Source organism: Ptychodera flava, chromosome 18, assembly GCF_041260155.1.
Source record: "Ptychodera flava strain L36383 chromosome 18, AS_Pfla_20210202, whole genome shotgun sequence".
NCBI classification, from domain to species: Eukaryota; Metazoa; Hemichordata; class Enteropneusta; family Ptychoderidae; genus Ptychodera; species Ptychodera flava.
Window position 1 is genome coordinate 8,173,865 of NC_091945.1, and position 20,051 is coordinate 8,193,915.

A 20,051-nucleotide genomic window follows, 5' to 3' on the forward strand; every position below is an offset into this window, starting at 1 on the left:
GTTCCGCTTGCACCTGAGTTCAGGCTACAGTTGACGGCCTGTTGTCTTCGCTATGTCACAGCCCTGCGCTGCAGTTTCCCATTACGATTGAGAATTACGAACGTTTTTATATGATGAAGAAAACTGATCCTCGACCGTCGAATGACTTGAAGTCCTGTGCCTTCTATGCCTATAGATCATACGATACTTATTTATTCAGTTGATCTTACGTTCTGGTGTACATGTGGCTTTCTGGTCTATCGCCTTCCACGACGTCCACATTGGGCTGTAAGACCGGAGCCGCGGCGTTACTCAGCTATTCAATCGATCGACGGAACGAAAATTCGATTCTTGGGGATAGTTAAAGATTTAGCCACTCGAAATTTCATTGGACATGCGAAACATGTTTAGAGTCTGAATTTATCGCATCACCACTTCGTAATTGTCATGACAACTTGACATCGATATTGACACATCGGTTTGTCCCCGCAAGTGTGCAGGAAAAAATCTGGTCGAACTAGAACAGGATTTTCATCTGTCCGGTTCTGCGTCACACTAGTGGTGATCAGTGCCTCTTCTTGAATTATAATAATTTTAAATGGTTCAACGGAAAACAGTCTGGAACAATAGTATTCAGGTGAATGGCTCGTGGCGTCGCAAGCTTGGGGCAGAATGGAGAGTTCCGTGGTGTGCATGTATGAACGCTACTAATGCAGGAAAAAACTCCAGTTGATAACGAAGAGCAGGAGTCATTTGGATTTTTATCCATGTTCTACGTCACACTGGTGGTTATTCGGGCTTGTTAATGTTATGAACTGTTGAACCAATGTCTGGGTGGAGCTAATACTTTAAAATTCCGGTGTACAGAATGCGCTGTGAAATTTTGTTTTGCAAAGGAACTTTAACAAATGGTAAAATTGTATGCAGATGGTCGCGATTGACTCGATATCTCGGAAAAAAACGATACTTTTAGTCTGTTGCCTTTTTGTTTCCCATAAGGAATATTTGATTGGTACAGGCAACTTTAAACAAGGACAAAGTATCTTGATCAAACAAAGCGATGCTATGGCTATAGTCAATATGATGATATTACACAAGGAAAGGACCAATTCTCGGCATCCATTCAAAAAATTTAAAAAGTTACTGACAAAAACAATCGAGCAAAAACGCTTCTTCAAGGCGAAATATATAAAGTGCGATTCACAGGAGCATTCTATTTCATGAAAAAGCTCACATTGTCTCATTTTACTAAAAAAAGGAAATAACAAACATACCGATGACTGTCACATTAAAGTGACAAGAATCCTCATTTCCGGAAGGATCTCTAGCTGTATAGTTGACAACTGTCATGTTGATGACGAACTTAGATCCCGATTGACGGTTACTGGATACAGTCACATTTCCAGAATTGTCAGTGGCATTAGGCTCCGTCCAGTTCACAACTGCTGTCGGTTGGCCAGGATTTGTAGTTATATTGATGTTATCCGGGCAGAAGATGCTTGGTCTTTCCCAATCTAGGTCACAAAAAGATGGGTGAGGCATTTGTTAAAATGATTTCCTGGCACATGATCAAGGCTGCTCAAATAGCTTTCTAAAATTAAGTGTTACATAAGTGGTATCGCCTTCTTTATTTTGATGCCAAAAGTCATTATTACATGCCTTGCATATTGAACACCAGGTGCTCTTTATGATTCAATGATAACTCGTCGATGACGTTGCGGGCCGCCACATAATAATCATTTCACTGATTATGAACCGGAATTATAGAAAGCCATGACTTACAAAGTAAGCTGGCATCATGTTCTTTTGAGTATTATTACTTTGTCTTGTGCAGTTATAACTTGTTGACCTTGCCATTCAACATATTACCTTATATACGTATTTTTTTGTTTGTCTGAACTTAATTAAATCAAAACAATATTCATTATATCGAAAAATCCATAACGTTGTAGTGGCAACTACTTCTATAGCAATAGTGTATTTCACTTTTAAAGTTGTGAAAAATTCACCCTGTCAGGAAACGTCCGAGTTCATAATCGCCGTGTATTTGTCACGTGGCATGACGTCAAAAGTGGCTAACCTTTGAGAGCAATCCCCTGAGATTGGGTACCAACTTCGAGAAGTATCAGGTATTTCGCTTTGATGAATAGATGTGCGGTTAGGGGCTAGCGCTGCAACAACATAAACCTGGTTCGTTTTAGTCTACATATTTGCCGTCAAATTTGGTGTGGACCTACAGATATTTCCATGAGAGCACGATTCTCTCTTTGCTCTGTATGGCAGAGTTGTGTTGAGTGACAATGTTAACAAGCAGCCAACCCCACGCAAAGCTAGCTCAACCGCTGTGTACTGCACAGGAAAACCATGCCCTGGACAGGGAGCCGGCCCACCCAGGATATTCTATAAATCAAATTCAAACCATTCATAATTAGTAGCTCACTAAACTGTACTATTTGATAAACTGCAGTACGTTATTACGCCTAAAATACAACAACTGTACAAATCTGTTCATCGACCGCACCGACGCCGGACGTGAGTCTACAAGTCAGAAAGGGGTCGAATCAGGCTCACCTCCTCAGTTAAAAAATGGCATTGTGTAAAGTTTGCACTTTTTCCAGGCTCTATATTCAGTCCTTTAGGTCTGCAATCCGTGTCAAAACTGTGGTTAAATATACACAATCAAGCAAAGTGCGAGTTCACTGTTTGGCCTAACGTCCAGAGTGCAGCACACAGCAGGGCCCTGGACTAGACAACCGGCAATTTTCGATCAACCTTCCGATGGACTTCATTCTGTCAGTTTCAGAAATGGGACGTCTTCACATAGTATGCTTGGATATACAAGAAAAAGCGTCCTACGCTCTTAAATGTCCTCTCCCATTAGAAATGTCAACGATGGGATTAGTCAATTAATCGGTGACAAATCAAAACATGGGTTGGCGACCATATTGGCTCCGTACATTTCTGTGAGTTGGTATCTGACTAGACTTGCCCCAAGTTTGTGGGCATATAAATATCAAAACAGAATAAACTGAAGGAATTTGAATAAAATCAATCGACTGTCACGTTAATGGTGAGGTGACATTGAAGCAATGTACTCTTCTATAGGCTCATGTGTTGCTCGGGGGTGTCAAGGCAATGACCTTGACCAGCTCTAACTGGTGCCGCGCGCAGAGACTGAAAAGCCAAGGGACCGGGGTCAGCCTGGCATCTCAGCTGTTTTTATTTGTGTACTCAAGGAGAGCACAGGATCAATTCCACAGGCAGTAAGGCCTGATCAAAGTAATATGTTGCTCTAATAACTTTTGTAAAGAAAAGGGCAGGTAGATCTAGATCTAGATTTCTACTTTCCTATGAAACTGTGGAGGTCGGCTGGTCCAGGAAGACATTTCACGCTGAGTGAACTGAGGCAGAAAATCTACGCTCACAATATTTCCGAAGGCATCATCTTCAACAGTAACACTCTTCATCACTGGCTACCCTCTAAATCAATCATTCCAAACAACATTATATTGCAGGAGTGATTGTCACTTTCCAAAATATAGACAGAACTTAATATAAATGCCATTCTGCAACTCCTTGTATGGCCTATCCGTTCCACACCCACGAACGCCACTTATGACGTCAAAGAATGGATGCTCCCACTGAGGTTTTTTCATCAAGCCCCGAATATTTTTCATTCTCACAATAATTTACCAACGAAAAAAAGGAAAATACACCATTATTTAGCTTAGAAATAGTATTATTATTTATTGACAAAAAAATTACAAAAATGTTTTTAGGTGAGATATTCCTTTAAATATACAGATATCTCAGATATAATATTAAAGTTACGCACCCGAAGGGCGCTCTGATAAAATGTCTGATTATTTTTTTTGCGTGCCCAAAGATCGAACAAAAAATGCAACTGAATGATGAAATTTGTGGCTGGAACGATGCATTTTAGGCAAGTACGAGCTCGTGTTGAAATGCAAAAACACACTGACCACTCCATTGAGTATTTCAAAAACATGGTGACCCCATCACCAAAATCAAAAACAAGGTGACCCCATGAATCAACCCCCCCCCCCCAGGCCGAAGAAACTGACCAGTCCCTAAGGGACTATGAACCCTCAAGGTAGAAGACCATTTGACCTCCTGGCAGATTTTCAGCTACAATCGGGCATATAGTCTCTTGTTTGGGCTATAATATATGATATTTGACCCTCGAATTCCTATGAACGATAAACCTTTGAGGGGGAAACAAGTACAGAATTATATTCTGAGAATAAGGCCGCAAACAAGGCAGCAAATATCACCCTTTCAACACACTGGCCTTTTGTTATTGCCACAAACATGATTATGATGCATATGTAGTTGGGACTACATCATGGATTCGTTCATACAGATGGAGCGTAATTATCGTGCTGTTATATTTACAAATGGTATGTACACGTGAGCCATTGGTCCTGAGTTCAACTTGAGAAAGATAAGAAATATCTCATGACCATGTTTGATATAATTTTCATTTGATGTCAACGCTTGTAGGACATATTGTTGCTAATCATCGACAACGTTATGAAGAACGCGAATATAGGAAATTGAATAACGTTTGCTTAACCACATTGCGTGTACCATCTTTCCATGGTGAGTCCTTGATTAGACATTATACTAGTCACACCTTGCGTTCATTTTCTAGTAAGGAAATTAAGTTACATGAATTCATTGGTCGCACAGCCTACTATTGGGATAGAGCTTATTTAATTTTTGCACCTCGTTTGTGTAGTTCTTTACCGTCACAGGTTCGTGCACTTCAGTCACGTGATAATTTTAAACTAGTATAAAAACATGCCTTTTCAAGTTAGACATGAATTTTATATGCTGATCGGTTTTACTATTCCATTATTCTATAGGTCGTTACTTTTATTGAACATTTTTATTGCTGTCATTTTTCACTTTCTAATGTAAAGCACATTGACGTATTTGATAAGAAATAAAGATTATGATTATTATTGACATTTGTAAAAAATAAACTTCCCCTTCAACTCTTAAAATTTTGAGAAACCCCCAGATAGCTTGTATTTTTAATATCATCCTTTACAATCCTGCCTCGATAGCACCATCGAATATTTTACAAAAAGGAAACAAACCTTTCTGAGCATGTATTTTTGTCACTTCAATGGCCCCTGTATGGGAAGGTTTATCAAACCTGTATTATAACATTGTTGGAATACATAGGTAAGACTGTCACCACCTTGTCATACATCCATCGGACCATCACGCTAACCGTACTCCTAACCTTAACAAAACAGGGGGTCAGCAATATCTGTGTCAAGTGAGAATATATCTCATGTTCAAGTATTTGAACAATACTGAATACTTATGCCCTTAAATTGGGATTCATTTGCAAAAACCGGTACACCACTTCCTCAACAACTCACCCTTCAAAACAAAGTGATTTAGTTCTTAATGTGATTTCAAACGAATGTCTCTCGAAAGAACTATAAATTTAAAAGCACGCATGATACCCTGAAAATCCCTCTGATATGTACCATCCCTAAATAGCTTTCTGATACCTCACTGTTCGTCATCTGTTTTTACGGTAAAGTCAACGTCAAGTTCAAGTTACAAAACATATTTTCATAATGTCTTATAACATTACGTTGGAGTAAAGACATCAAAAAGGCAGCTGAATTGCCCGAAAATTCCATTTCTCATTTTAGTTCTATAAATATCAAATTTTTGAGAAGCAAGAATTGACGAGCTGACATTGCTATCCTCTATTGAACTATTAACACGTTAATTTCTTTTGTCGCATGGTTTGGTTAGAGCCAAAGTGTTCGTTTGCTGAACCAAATGCCACTAGTGTCCTGGCTAAACAATAGTTCAAAACATTTGCACTATTGCTATCATCTCCCTCAAGCATGCATGCTTTTCCGAAAAAAATTCAAAATTAGAAGATTACTGTGTTAAAAATGTGTTTACTCTATTTCAGAATCTACGATAGTCAAACTTAAGGTGAATGCTGGAAAATAAAGTACTATGAAATCTACAATATGTTTTTTTTCTCTTATCTGATCTATTCTTAAGTGTCCCCTTTATAATATTTTACTTCACTTATTACTTTCACTTACTATAATAACATAAATACAATCACAGTGCATTTGAATTCGTTGTCATTTTAAATTCGTCAAGCAAATAATAAAAGATTTTAGGATCAACGTGCAGGCAAAGTATGGCTTTCTTGCCCATTCCGTCACCGTCCAAGCTTCTAGTATATTTTGGGGAAAACATTTCTGCCGACCTACCTACCCTATTTATGAAAACCATGTTATCGGAACAGTACAATTTATTTTTTGGCCCTAGCGTCAAAGGTATTGGACTCGACTTCGTGTTTTCTCATACCGAAACTCACTGTTGGACGAAACTCAATAGGTTACAGACACAGGTGTATAATAATAATAGTTATTAATACAAGAAAAGGAATACATGAGTATATATAAACTTACCTATTATTATCACCTGGAAGTAACACGAAAACCAATTTCCATATGGATCACTGGCATTGAAGGAGACATTTGTTGAACCAATTGTGAACTTAGTTCCTGATTCATGGCTACAAGTCACAGTCACATTGCCTGTATTATCAGTAGCATTAGGGAGTGACCAATTCACAACAGCGAAAGGCTTGCCAATCAGCGTATTTTCTTCAATATTATCTGGACAGGTCATGTTGGGTCGTTCCTTATCTATAAAAAACAAGTAAGGAAAGATCTTTCTACATATTTTCAATTTTCAGATAGAGCAGTGTCTTCAAGGGGATATTTTCGAAGACAAACACCAATGCCCATCAAGCAAATAAACAACTTTCCCTCTGCATTTCCCACCTGCAGCCAGTCCAGCCGCCCTGACCGCTTGAATCCACTTTAATCTCGTTTAACATGTTGACGTAACAATATGCCAGAATGTGAAAGAAAAAACTTACCAATGACTGTTATAGTAAAGTTACAGGAATTCATGTTTCCAAAGGGATCACTAGCATTATAGTAGACGACTGTCTGACCGATGATGAAGTCAGTCCCTGACTGACGACTACCAGTAACATTAACATGTCCCGAATTGTCAGTGGCATTGGGAATTTCCAATTGACAGCAGCTATAGGTTTCCCAGGATCTGTGGTTCTTTCAATGTCATCAGGACAATAAATCCTCGGATTTTCTTCATCTACGTAACATAGAAATAAATGGCAAAGTCATTGACCTTTGCAGGAATCATCAGTCAAAATTATTTTCATACAGAAGTTGGGCTAAATCAGACTACGAATATTTTTCTCATTACCTTCGCCTCCACTAGCATAAGAGTACTGCAACAAACGCCCGACCACTAACAAGAAATATAACATATACCAAGGTCTACATTCAGCATCGTGGTTTTTACTGTAATGTCTTTGCTAGATGTATGGTGCTTTACTTTGTGAGTTCGAATCCAATCGTAAATTTACTGAATATCCCAGCAATGGAGATAATGCCAAGGGGAAATTCAGTTTATTAAAATAGCATAGCGTGGATCAAGAGTGATTATAAGGTTTTACACTCTTTTTCATCTATCATCGAAGCTCTACTTCATGTGAATATTGATACATCTCATGAATTCATCAGTGTGTTTTCCTTTGAAACTTCATGTACAGAAAAATATATTGACTCAATGCGAAGAGTATACGTAATAATTAAGTGCATAGTTGAGTTTTAACGGTTTATGTACTCACTTTCGGTAGTAAGCGATTGTCTCAATGACTTTTGGAAATGTAATTTTTTTTCATTACATCAAGTAAAATACTGTTGAAACAGTTATTTAAATGTAGTGTTTTTTCTTGACAGAAGAAAACTTCGACGTAGTGTACAGAAATGAATGTGATTGATTTCCTCTGAACCAAAATGACATGTAATTCAAATGCGTGCAATTAAATGGACACTGAAAAACTGCTTTTATGCAGAGCAAAATGAAGTTAAAGGTATACAGTCACCTGTAATCTAAATATGTCCATATATGGTCAAAGGGGCGTCCCTTTGTATTCAAAATTCCCATGTGAGGGCGCTGTTTTAAAAAGCGGCCACACGCTTAAAATCTGTGATTGGTTAGATTTTCTCTTTCCATGGTAAGTGTGGCAAAATTTGAACAGGTGACAGTATACCTTTAAGGGAATGCCAGTGGCAGGATCCTATGTTCTCCTGAATGCTCGTTCTACGTCAATATTGTTAGCAGAATCAAGTAAAAGAAACTGTACACTTACCAACGACTGTTACATTGAAGTGACATGAATCCATATTTCCAGAATAATCACTAACATTATAGTTTACAACTGTAGACCCAATATCAAACTCAGTTCCTGGTTGATGGTTACTGGTCACAAACACATATTGTGAATTGTCGGTTGCATAGGGGTGTGTCCAATTCACAATTGCTGTGGGTTTTCCAGGATCTGTGTTCAGTTTAATGTTATCAGGGCAGAGGATGTGTGGATCTTCAATATCTATCAAACAAAAAATATGCTAATGAGAAAAATCTGTTTCACATGTATTGCATATTGGCCTAATAGTTTTGATAATTAAAGAGAGGGTTTGGACTTACATTGTCTATTCAGATTATTGTTACTTCTCTTTATATGACAATGTATGTCAAATGTTTATGGAAATATGCCATGATACAAGTTTAAATCTCTTCACGCATTGTATCAACCAGCTACTGCTGTTCATCTTTTACACTTTGCTTGGAATAATATGAAGGTCTTTATCAACGTTACACTAGTGATAATTCTTTTTATTCAATGTTTATGCGTGAGCATAAAAACAGAATGTTATGGAAACGACTATGTCCCATGCAAATGTTTTTTTCTCTAATTTTTACTAATTAGTTACTAAACATGACCAAACATAACATGCGATCCACAAAAACATTCTCTTTCTTTTCATACGACCCGATCTTCAAAAAAAGAAAAGAGCAAACTGAAAACATACCGAAGACCGTCACATTAAAGTAACAAGACTCCTCATTTCCAGAAGGGTCACTAGCTGTATAGTTCACAATCGTAATGTTGATGACGAACTCAGATCCCGGTTGATGGCTACCGGATACAGTCACATTTCCTGAGTTGTCGGTGGCATTAGGCTGCGTCCAGTTCACAACTGCTGTCGGTTGGCCAGGATTCGTAGTTATATTGATGTTATCCGGACAAATGATGATTGGGCGTTCAACATCTACGTCACGAAAAGATGGATGGTGCATTTGTTAAAGAGGTTTCTTGGAACAAAATCAAGTTGGCTTTTGCAGCTTTCTAAAATTCAATGGCTTATAAAAGGCATTGTCTAATTTTCAAGGGGAAAACAACTTGTTGGTGTACCCATTCTGTGAGATAAGGCCAAAAAGCTCCGAATATCCCCTTTAATCATCTTTGCTTACTGTTCGTTTGCGCATCCAAAATTATGATGTCCTTCTGATTGGGACAAGGTCATTGATTGATACATGCGACCGAAGCATAATCATCATTCCGTTGTATTTACAAATGTTATACAGGCGTGTCCTGTTGGTCCTGATTTCAACTGAAGGGAGATGAAACAATATTTCATGACCCTGTTGGAAATGAATTTCACATATTTGATATAAATTTTGCGATATAGTGTCGCTTACCTTTGACAATGTTGTGAACTTTGGCAACTTTGTATACCATTGTCAATGTTTAAACATTGAAAATTTTGTTGATTGAATAGACGTCATGTTTTATAAACCACACCCCCTTGCATTTTTGAAAAACCCTTGGTACCTTGCTTTTTCAAGTCACACCTTAAAATCCTGACTCCGTAGCATTACGGAAGCTGTTACTAAATCCATACCTCCCTAAATATGTATTATAATTGTCATTTGTAGGGTCTGAATGTAAAGGTTTATCAAACGTGTTAAAAATCAATTTAAAACATCATGGAATAAGCATTGACAGTGCAACAGATGATCCTTTGTGTATCCTGTAAGTTTCTGAGACTGTTACCACCCGGACATACACCAAGGGTCAGAAATATATGTCAAATGAGTTACGTCTTCCTATGGGAATACTGTTAACACGTACAGAGAATTACCCTCACGTATCTATAGCCTGCCAGTTTCCACTCCCAAAACAGTTCAAGCTCTACACGGCCCTCTCCCCACCGCTAACAGTTCCCTCCTGCTTACCAGATGCACATATTCCCCAAGTACATTTTATTAATGAAACTTTATATCAATCACTCAAAAATGTAAATTTCTATCAACCATAGCAATCCTGTCAATCTATTTTTTTCGGCACCCACTGTTTGAAATTTCCTCCATGCCGCCCGTTTTTTATTTCTAAATTTGACTGAGCTTTGAAAACTTGCGCACGGACACCTTTTTCCACTAAAAGTTCCATTGGCCGCGCCGGTTTAAATCGAAAATGTAAGAGAGAACGTCTTTACTGTCGATACATTTTGAACAATACTATGAGGTTTTTACGAAAATACCGCAAAGGATGCACGAGGACGTTGGCACAGCGTATCGCCCGACGCAAAGCCGAGGGCGATACCGATGCGCGGCGCCAACGTCCTCGTGCATCCTTTGCGGTATTTTCGTGATATTTACTTACATTCCTGACTGGGGCAACAAATTGTCAGAGTAGTGACCGTTTTCGTGCAATGTCAACAATTTTTCTTCCGATTTTATCGAGCCATGTGTGGACTATATCTCGGACGCACTTCATCAAGTTTTGGGAGTGTGTTTACTACACACTGCGTAGAGCACGCGAGAGATATGCTCTGGCACTCTTATTCCAATGGGTCCCTTGAAACCGTTCAACAGTAAACGCGCGGATACAACCGCAGGGGATGGGGCGCCCGGAAAATATCCTTGTTACTGAACGGGCGTTCCGTACGGCTTCTTAGTGCACGCAAAATTCTACTATTCTCGATGGTAGATGTATAATAATAGATATTATCATTAACCTACGTCTGTAACTTGAAGACTATCAGCTAGTTTCAGTATCAGAGTTTATGGCCTTTATTAGAGGTGCTATTTCATTTTTTTAGTTGAACAAATATTTTAATGTCACTTTGGCAAACAGCGTCTTTCCTGTTTATGCCAACCATCACAAATGACTATTAGGTTTAATTCCAGTCGATTTTGGTTTGTTGCGGATATGCAGGACCTCCAGTCTTTTATTTTCTTTGACTCGATAAAGTGTTTTAAAACCTTCTCCTGTCAGTCGATGTTACGTTCTGATATGTATAAGCTCACCGATTTGCCTTTCGTTCGTCTGATGGTCGAAGCTATGTACCATAATATCACGAAACCAAATAGAACCGATGAGTGAAGTTACTTAGCAGTTGCTTTCACTTCCTTAATATTCACATGCACTGCAATGTGTACTTGAATTGCATTAGTGTACTACAAGGCTTCCTAAAGACGTTATACTTTCAGCTTCCTCGTATAATTCCATAGTACATTATTTTTTAGAATGCACATATTTAACAAGTCTTGGAGTTTCTCTACACAGGTGTGGTGTGATATGGCCAACTTCATTTCGAAATCTATGATGATGCAAACCAGAGTGAGTTATAGACAATTTTAGTACTGTGCAGTCCTCGTGGCGTTTTAGTTGAATGATCTACTCCTAAGGATTGTCCGCTTATATTCTATTTGACCTTTGAATGGCTTGCTTTCCTCAATTCATAAAAAATACATCTTATTAAATCATAAATACAATTATAGTGCACCATGTTTGTTCTCGTATAAATGATAAATAAATTAGGGTCGAGAGGTGGTTTCTGGCTTCTGCATCATTAACAGAACTATCACAATACAACATTAGTGAAATATTTGTTATACAAGCCATGTAATCAATAGGTCAATCACAGAACGCACGATTCTAAGTTAGTATAACGAACGATTTCTCACCTATTACTGTCACAATGAAGTGACACGAATACCAATTTCCATATGGATCGCTGGCATTGAAGGAGATATTTGATGAACCAATTGTGAACTTAGTTCCTGATTCATGGCTGCAAGTCACAGTCACATTGCCGGAATTATCAGTAGCATTAGGAAATGACCAAGTCACAAAAGTGAAAGGCTTGCCAACCAGTGTTTTCTTTTCAATATCATCTGGGCAGGTCATGTTGGGTTGTTCTTTGTCTGCAAGTAAGGAAAATGTTTTGATGGCTTCCAAAATTCAGGCAGAAGTATGTTTCCGAAGGGGACAATTTGGAAGACTTAACCGGTACTTTCCGAACCTATAAATAACAGTAAAATGACATATTTCACTGATTACTATGTCATTATAAAGCCTTCATTTATATTTTCATTAAAACCACCATCAATTGAGCAAAACTTACAGCATTTTAAGCTGTCCATAACAGTTTTGAGAGAAAATGACTTTGAAGAAATATTTAAAAATAATTTTGAAAAATTTACAAATACAAATTTTCCGCTACTTTAAACGCATTAGGAATCTGCGTATTGCTTATCAAAATTATCAGGACGGAGTATCAAAAAGCACGATTGAAAAAAAGAGATATTGGCCTAAAAAGTGACTCATGTTACATAACATTTAAAATAAGTTGAACAAATCTATCAAGGGGAAGAAAACATGCAAATTAAGTATTTATTTCACAAGAAAGATCACTATATAAAATTGTATAAAATGTTCGAAAAGATGCATTTGAATTATATGGTCATTACAGTACATCTTAATACGGCTATCCTTAGGAAGCTGCATATCAAATGTGAAAGCAAGAGTGGAGAAGAACATGTTCGATCAAAATCAGAAAAGTAAGAAATGACCCAAGTGATTTATGTGTGCAAATTTGCCGTTTTAATAACACTGATTTCGTGTTCATTGGAATAAATCTAAATGTGATAGCTATCAGATAAACAATATAGAGAAAACAATATTTGAAGAAGAATACCAAAATAAACAAGATATTTACAGTTCACAATTAAAAATGTTACACTAATATTAACAGCAATGTATAAAATCAAATATCAAATTTGAAAGTTATAGAACCGGCAGATATTAGAAAGTAATCCCTAACATTTTCAAATGAACATTTTCAAATGAACATTGTCAAGCAAAACAATTTAAGAGAAAGGGTTCAAAGTTAAACTGACAATGCGGAAAAACGAAATTTTCTACACTGCTGATAGCGGGTTTAAAACTCACCTATGACCGTAATGGTGAAATTACAAGTATTCCAGTTACTGGATGGATCAGTAGCATTACAGTAGACATTTGTTGACCCGATGATAAACTCGCTTCCTTCTTCGGGGCTACAAGTCACATTTACGCTTCCTGAATTATCAGTGGCATTAAGGTTTGGCCAATACACGTCAGCGAATGGTTCTGCAATGTCTGTTTCTTGTGTAAAGTCTTTAGGACAGTTGAGGCCAGGATCTTCAGTGTCTTCGAAAAAACATAATCAAAGAAACACCATTTAATAATTTTTGTTTCTTTTTCGCACTCTTGAAAAACGTTCATAATTTACCAGTCAAAATCACAGTAATATACAATGTGGAGCAATATGATATGTAATCTGTACACAGGCAAAATCTTTGGTACAAGAACATTCATGAGAGGATCCTTAGATATTATTCAAACCTGTATTCTTTGAAGAAATAATTAATATTTAACAAAACATACCATTTACTGTAACGTTGAATTGACATGAATCCATATTCCCAGAAGGATCGGTTGCATTCAAGGTAACAACTGTTAAGCCAATGTTGAAGTCCATTCCCGATCGATAGTAACTGGTCACTGTCACATTTCCAGAATTGTCAGCAGCACTAGGCCGTGTCCAATTCACAATTGCTGTGGGTTTTCCAGGTTCTGTAACTGTGTCGATGTTTTCAGGACAGGTTATGGTTGGCTCTTCAGGGTCTGTAAAACAAAAAACCACGAAAGAAGCAAATTATACGATTTAATTTTGAAAAAGTAGCGAAAATATTTAAGATACTTAGTGCCCAAATATTTTTGCAAGCATGTTATCGTGAATGGAACCGTTATTCAAGTTCAAAGATTTTCCCATACATACACATGAGATGCAGCTTCAAGTGTCTTAAAAGACGAAGGCGCGTCTTGAAGGGTTGCAAGAACTTATGATTGCTTCACTTGAATCATATAGTGCCATAACGTGGGAATAAGAAACATTTGTAGACACCTCTTAGAGTGTGTATTTAAGAAATAACTCTTGCGTTTATATCGTGAACCGATCAAAATGTTGTGGTATACACGTTGCTTAGGTGGTTTGTTGCTATTATATCATTACTATGTTGAAATTCTGATTTTGAAATGTCAAACAAGGAAAGCTTGTCCGTGTTCCAACCGTAATATATCACAAATATAGCATGGTTATTTTCACAATCTGGATAATCAGATCACTGTATTTGCGCCATTAATATCCTGGTTTGGTATTTTTTAAGGCGTGAAGCGGTTACGTAACCCATCCATGTTCGCCTCGCCTCAGGTTGCTCTCGCCTCTCTTTTCCGAAGAGTGCCGACCATGAATCCTTCGGTAGTTTTCGGATTTTCGCCAATTGTTAAGCGAAAGTATGTTCGGCAAAGTTTGTGTTGTTGTTGTCGTGTGGTGCTGAGCAGAATTGACGTGCTGGCGAAAACGGGAGTGTTTTGAGCTTCAGGAAAACGAGTTTTACCGTTTTAAAAATTCCTCTCATATTTTTATGAATATATAATGAGTGTGTTTGAACCAAATTTGAAAGTCTTTTATCGATACTGTCTGGTTTTACTCAATGGTTTACGGTCAGTCGTACCCTCTTTTACACGTGCGTCAAGGAAGGACATGTTTATGAAACTGCTGCCGTGTTATGTTTTGATTGGCGTGAAGCAGTGTTTCTGGCCTGGGAGCTCACAAAGTAACTATGGTTGCTACGCGACTGGCAGTACGATGCCATCTCGTCGTATTTTTCGCATAATCTCGTGTAATCATCAACCACAAACAAAGCCTCCAAAAAGTTTAACACCTTTGGAGCTCATTTTAATATGAAAAGCCAATAGTCTACCGAGATGACCATGGAACAAAAGGCATGCAAGTGTTGCTACTCTGTTTATGTTACTCTGTGTCCTAACAAATAAGCTCTCCCCACTGTTCACGAGGTCAAGTAACATTGTTCGCTGGTGTTTGGAGTTTCTATTATTTATATAATTACAAACGTTTGTATGTTATATGGAGTCATTGATTTCTGTAATCTGCGGTACAATTTGTAGGTCATGAAAACCTTTGTCGCCTACAAGGTTACCTTGTCTTACAGACAGCCAGGCACTGTCAAAAGCCACACAAAACTTCTGTTAAATCTGGAGATGCCGGTAGTAAACAATATGTTGAGGATTTTTATTTCTACTTTTGTCTCTAGCCTGGGGTCTTACAGCCCGAAATAAGACTCCCAGAGAAGTTTAATCCTTAAATTCGTCAACCGATGCTAGTCTCCTGCAGTTCAAGGTTCGCTTTCAACTAATGGGAAAACTGCATATGCTAATGTAGGCATGTCAGGTTGCCATTTCGCCATGTGTTTGGAAAAATATGCCACTGTAACACCCTCCTTTGGCTCTACACCTTTTCCAAAAGCCCATAGTTCAGGTCTGATCAAGTCATGGGAAAGTATTTTATTTGCAAGCAGCGAGTCGAGTACGCCATCATCTGTTACTGTTTTGAGAAATGCCTCTTCCTGAGGATGAACTCATTTTAAACCGCCTATGACATCAAAAGCAACATGTTAAAAGTTGGTAGCTATGACAGAGCGGCGGATTTTGTTAATTACAAATGCATCTTAAAATCTGTGAGAATATCGCTTACTGACATCCGCAGCGGCAATTTGACAAACTGCGAGGTAGGTGTTAGTTTGTAGGGTACTGTGTTAAGAAACGGATGATTACAGTGAGTGTTGTACTCAATTATTGAAACGTTTTTCACATACTGTTGAGAGGTCGATATCGTCCTCTGATCCTGGACTATTGTTGAAAAGAAAGACCAATCTCTGAGATAAATCGCATATAAAATACGGCAACTTATAACTAAGACATATCTCAGTGCAAAAAGCGATTGATTTTTATGGTTGTGCATCGATCAATTCTTTCAGGCTGATTGGGATATGCTCTGCAGAGACAAATAAATGGAGAAGGGAGATTGACAGACCCCATTTTACAAGAAGTCCACTGTGCCATTATGAACAAAGTAACCAGAAATTGCGGTAGGCAAGGCTACATGCATGTACGGTTATGTGTGAAGACCTGTCGTGTCGATGATATGGATTTACAGGGACTTCTATTGCACGCGTTAAATAAATTAGAACGTGTACAGACTGTAATTTGATCAAGCAGGAATAACGATGCAAACGTCAACAATTCAAAAAAGGAAGTGTATAATGGTGTCGCAGAAAGGAGGAGCAATGTAAACATATTTACGCACAACACCAGAAAGAGCACACCTTTAGCAGAGATAAATCATCGCATGAGAATTGGGGCTGCCATCGCTCAATCTGACATAGACTGTCAGCAAAACATATTGATGGTCAGGCTGAAATAGCTAGACAATGCTGATAATGTAACATCTATCATTTCCTAAATTTGCCAGGTAAATCTACCATTAGTTCATAAATTCAAAAGTAATGCGAGAGGAGGAAAAAAGAGGTGAGGTAAAACCTCATCAAATTAAAGGAAAGAAATGATCAAACTTTACATAATACCCATAATTCCAACAAGTTATCTAAGTACTTGTGTAAGTTGAAAATCAAAAGGTATTAAGTAAACATCAGGAAATGATTCGAAAGCTTTTGATTAAGCACACAAAATGTCACCAAAAATTGCTTGATTGATTCAGGGTGTACTAATACGATAATCGCCGGGTACTCTTTCTACTTTGTTCCAGAAAATAAGCTTTCTAAACTTTTTCGATTATAGTGATTAGTTACACAAATTGATGTTTGAATATTTCTTCATTGGATAAAACTTCCAGTAAAATTAAGATTGGTAATATATAACGATCCAACGCCACTCTTGTGGCGGATACGTCCTGTGGGTCTACTGGCATACTAGGTATCAAGGAACTGTGAAAGGGGAAGTTGGTCATTCATGACCTGATATTAGAAATGACAATCATAACTGCAGCATATTGTTGTCCTTACAGACTAATTGGTCACAGCCGTAACTTATGTAGGGGCAATGCAAAGGGTATTTGATGAGTTTGATGATTTTAGGACATATGAGAAGTGGAACTGGTATCATGCATCCATGCAGAGGCAATATCAATGCATCTAGGCGTACAACCAGGCCATCAGCAGCAGCCAACGAACAATGCACTTTTAAAGGGGTCTTTACAACGACAAGATATATTGTGCATGACAAGTGATGTGAACTGACTAATTTTAAGTCATGAGGGTAATTAATTAGCTGTTCATAATTTGCCCTCCCACTGAAAATTTTTCGACTTACCCTCCCGCACTCAAACTTCAGTTTTACCCACTCCCCACTTATTTTTGCCTGTTTCCCCTCCCCACTGTCAATTTTTGAAGCTCAACTGCCCTGTTGCGAAAAAATTGCCGATTTCCCATGCCCTCCAAAAATTTCCCTCAATATTTGTCGTTCCATTTCCCCTGAAGACATGAAGCTACTCTACCCTGAGATGAAAAAACCTGTCGATTTCCCCCAGCCCTGTGAAAAAATTTCCCCTGAAAATTTACATTCTCATTCAGACATATACTGCAGTGGCCTTCTACCAGAAACACCATGGCTCAACTTCCTTGTAGCTTCCCCTCTCTCCTCGTATTTTTGCCAAGCCTTGTCCCCGGGACAATCAACCGATATCTGCCCTGCCCGGCAAAAATAAACCCTAAAATTTGCTCCCCTGCCACCTAAAAATATGTTCCCTGCCCAAGCAAAATTAAAATTTCCCCTGCCCTCAAAATTGCTCAAGGAACAGCTTTTTCGATGAATAGCTCCGTTGGCTGCACCTGCATCAATGGGTCAATATATTTTTGTATTTTTTTTTTAGGATAACCTTAATTGTGTAGAGCCAACTAAGTTTTTGCCTTTATACTCTTAGATATTGTTGAAATTTGAAAAGGATGATATAAAGAATGGCATTGATTGGTCAGACCAACCATAGATCTTTGGTTTTGATAACAAGATTGTGTGTTCAACAAGATCAACTGCTTGCCAGGGTCCAGAAATACTGAATCAACGATGTTTCCACTAACAATTTCTTTAGTCCATAACGCTGCGTTCACAAATAACGGTTAGCGCCACTACGTGTTGTTGCATTGTTATGTCGCCCTCTCGCTAGTTGTTATGCGCATGCGTCTCTCTCTCCGCATCGCTGGGTTGTTGTTGTGTGAGTCCACAGACAAATAGACAGACTGGAAACACGGCATGCCTTTTGTTCCATGGTCGTCTCGGTAGACTAGTGGCTTTTCATATTAAAATGAGCTTCAAAGGTGTTAAACTTTTTGGAAGTTTTGTTTGTAGTTGATAATTGCACGAGATTATGCGAAAAATACGACGAGATGGCATCGTACTTCCAGTCGCGTAGCAACCATAGTTACTTTGTGAGCTCTCAGGCCAGAAACACTGCTTCACGCCAATCAAAACATAACACGCCAGCAGTTTCAAAAACATGTCCTTCCTTGACGCACGTGTAAAAGACGGTATGTACATACATGTTTTGTCGACAAACTGAACATTCTGTCGGGAGACAGCAAGAAACTGTATTTGATATATTGCATAAAAATATTGAAAAAATTATCAAGAGTTGCAGCTTCTGCCCCTTACTAGGCCCATTTGTTTGGTTTTTTTACGAAAAATCATAAATGTTAAGATTTTTTTTCGAGATAAAAGTCATGAAATGTGACAAAATGGTACTAGATGGTGTTTAATTATCACTAACATTAGAACAATTGGATGACATTAATATGTTATACATTTTTTATTTAATTACCTGAAAAACCTTGGAATTGGAAAATGTAAAGGTAAAATGGAACTAAAAAATTTCAGGTCCCCTATAGGCAGTGCAAAACTTAAAAGTCCTCCCTCCACTACCCTTTAAATTTTCGAATCCCCCCGAATTCTCCAGCCCCTTCACTGCTTTTTTTGTGTGAACGCAGCCTAAGTTGATTAGCCCAACCACTGTAATTTCGCAAGAGTGTCTGGCACGAAATCCAGTTGATTAAGGACCAAAACAGTAAACCACTCTCCCTCGTGAAGAGAGGACCTGATAATCTGCATTATAGTATCTACTCGGTACAGGAATTCAGATGGCTGAGATCTGAAAAGGAGTCAATTTATGTCTTGTCAGTGATAAGTAATACATGACAGTAAAATCCCGAAGTATAGATGTAAATGAAAACCAATGCATAGGATCCAAAGTCCCTCTGATAAGTACCATCGCAGAGTGGGTAAGCCTATTCAAGATTCACGATTCAAGATTTACGATTCACGATTTATTTTTTGCAGTTTAAGCTAGAAACAGATGCATTTTCACTCAGCTTTACATTATCGATCTATGTACGCTGATTAATCACCGTAGGACTTCAACGGTGCCTTCTATGTGCATGAAGTGGTGGTCTGCGATATGTGTGTTTACGAATTCTACATGTAGAGTCCCTGAGGTTATTACAGTAAAGGACTGGATAGAAATTAAAGGTAGGTTGGGCCGGTGTTTTTTTTCAAAATGACGCAGTGCATAAAATAGTGATCCTTCAAGAGTGTTTTCAAGAAAAAAGTGACCCTCCTAGTTTTCATGTGCAACTGAAACTGGCTGCTGATTTATAGGCCCAGTAGTAAAATCGAGGTCAAAGATCATTCTGGTCACTTGACATTTTGTAAGAAAAGCTTTTCTCCAATACTTATCCCTCTCCACCAAAAATCAGACTTCTGGCTCTATTGGCTAAGGTAGAATTTGATATGTGGGTAATTAATGATGTACAGGATGATTTAAGGGTCAAAGGTCAGGAACAACCCCAAATTTGGGTGTGCAATTTGGTTCCATACAAGTCATTCTTCAACAGACACAAGCCCTCTAGGACTCTTA

The 20,051-nt window shown here is 38.1% G+C and overlaps 1 protein-coding gene across 1 annotated transcript; it reads right to left on the minus strand.

Annotated features, from left to right (window-relative positions):
• Positions 1-407: 407 nt before the first annotated feature.
• LOC139117909 (hyalin-like) lies at positions 408-14,144 on the minus strand. The gene is made up of 9 exons (XM_070681145.1): positions 14,126-14,144; positions 13,655-13,894; positions 13,178-13,417; positions 11,911-12,150; positions 8,970-9,209; positions 8,246-8,485; positions 6,465-6,704; positions 1,254-1,493; positions 408-556 (listed from the first exon to the last, which is right to left on the minus strand). The coding sequence occupies exons 1-9, from the start codon at positions 14,142-14,144 to the stop codon at positions 408-410; spliced, it is 1,848 nt and encodes a 615-aa protein (XP_070537246.1).
• Positions 14,145-20,051: the final 5,907 nt, after the last annotated feature.

Coding starts and splice junctions, on each gene's coding strand:
- LOC139117909 (XM_070681145.1), bottom strand. Junction 12,151..13,177: donor TTTCACCATTACGGTCATAG/GTGAGTTTTAAA, acceptor CCTTACTTGCAG/ACAAAGAACAACCCAACATG. Junction 557..1,253: donor CTTTAATGTGACAGTCATCG/GTATGTTTGTTA, acceptor TTATAATTCAAG/AAGAGGCACTGATCACCACT.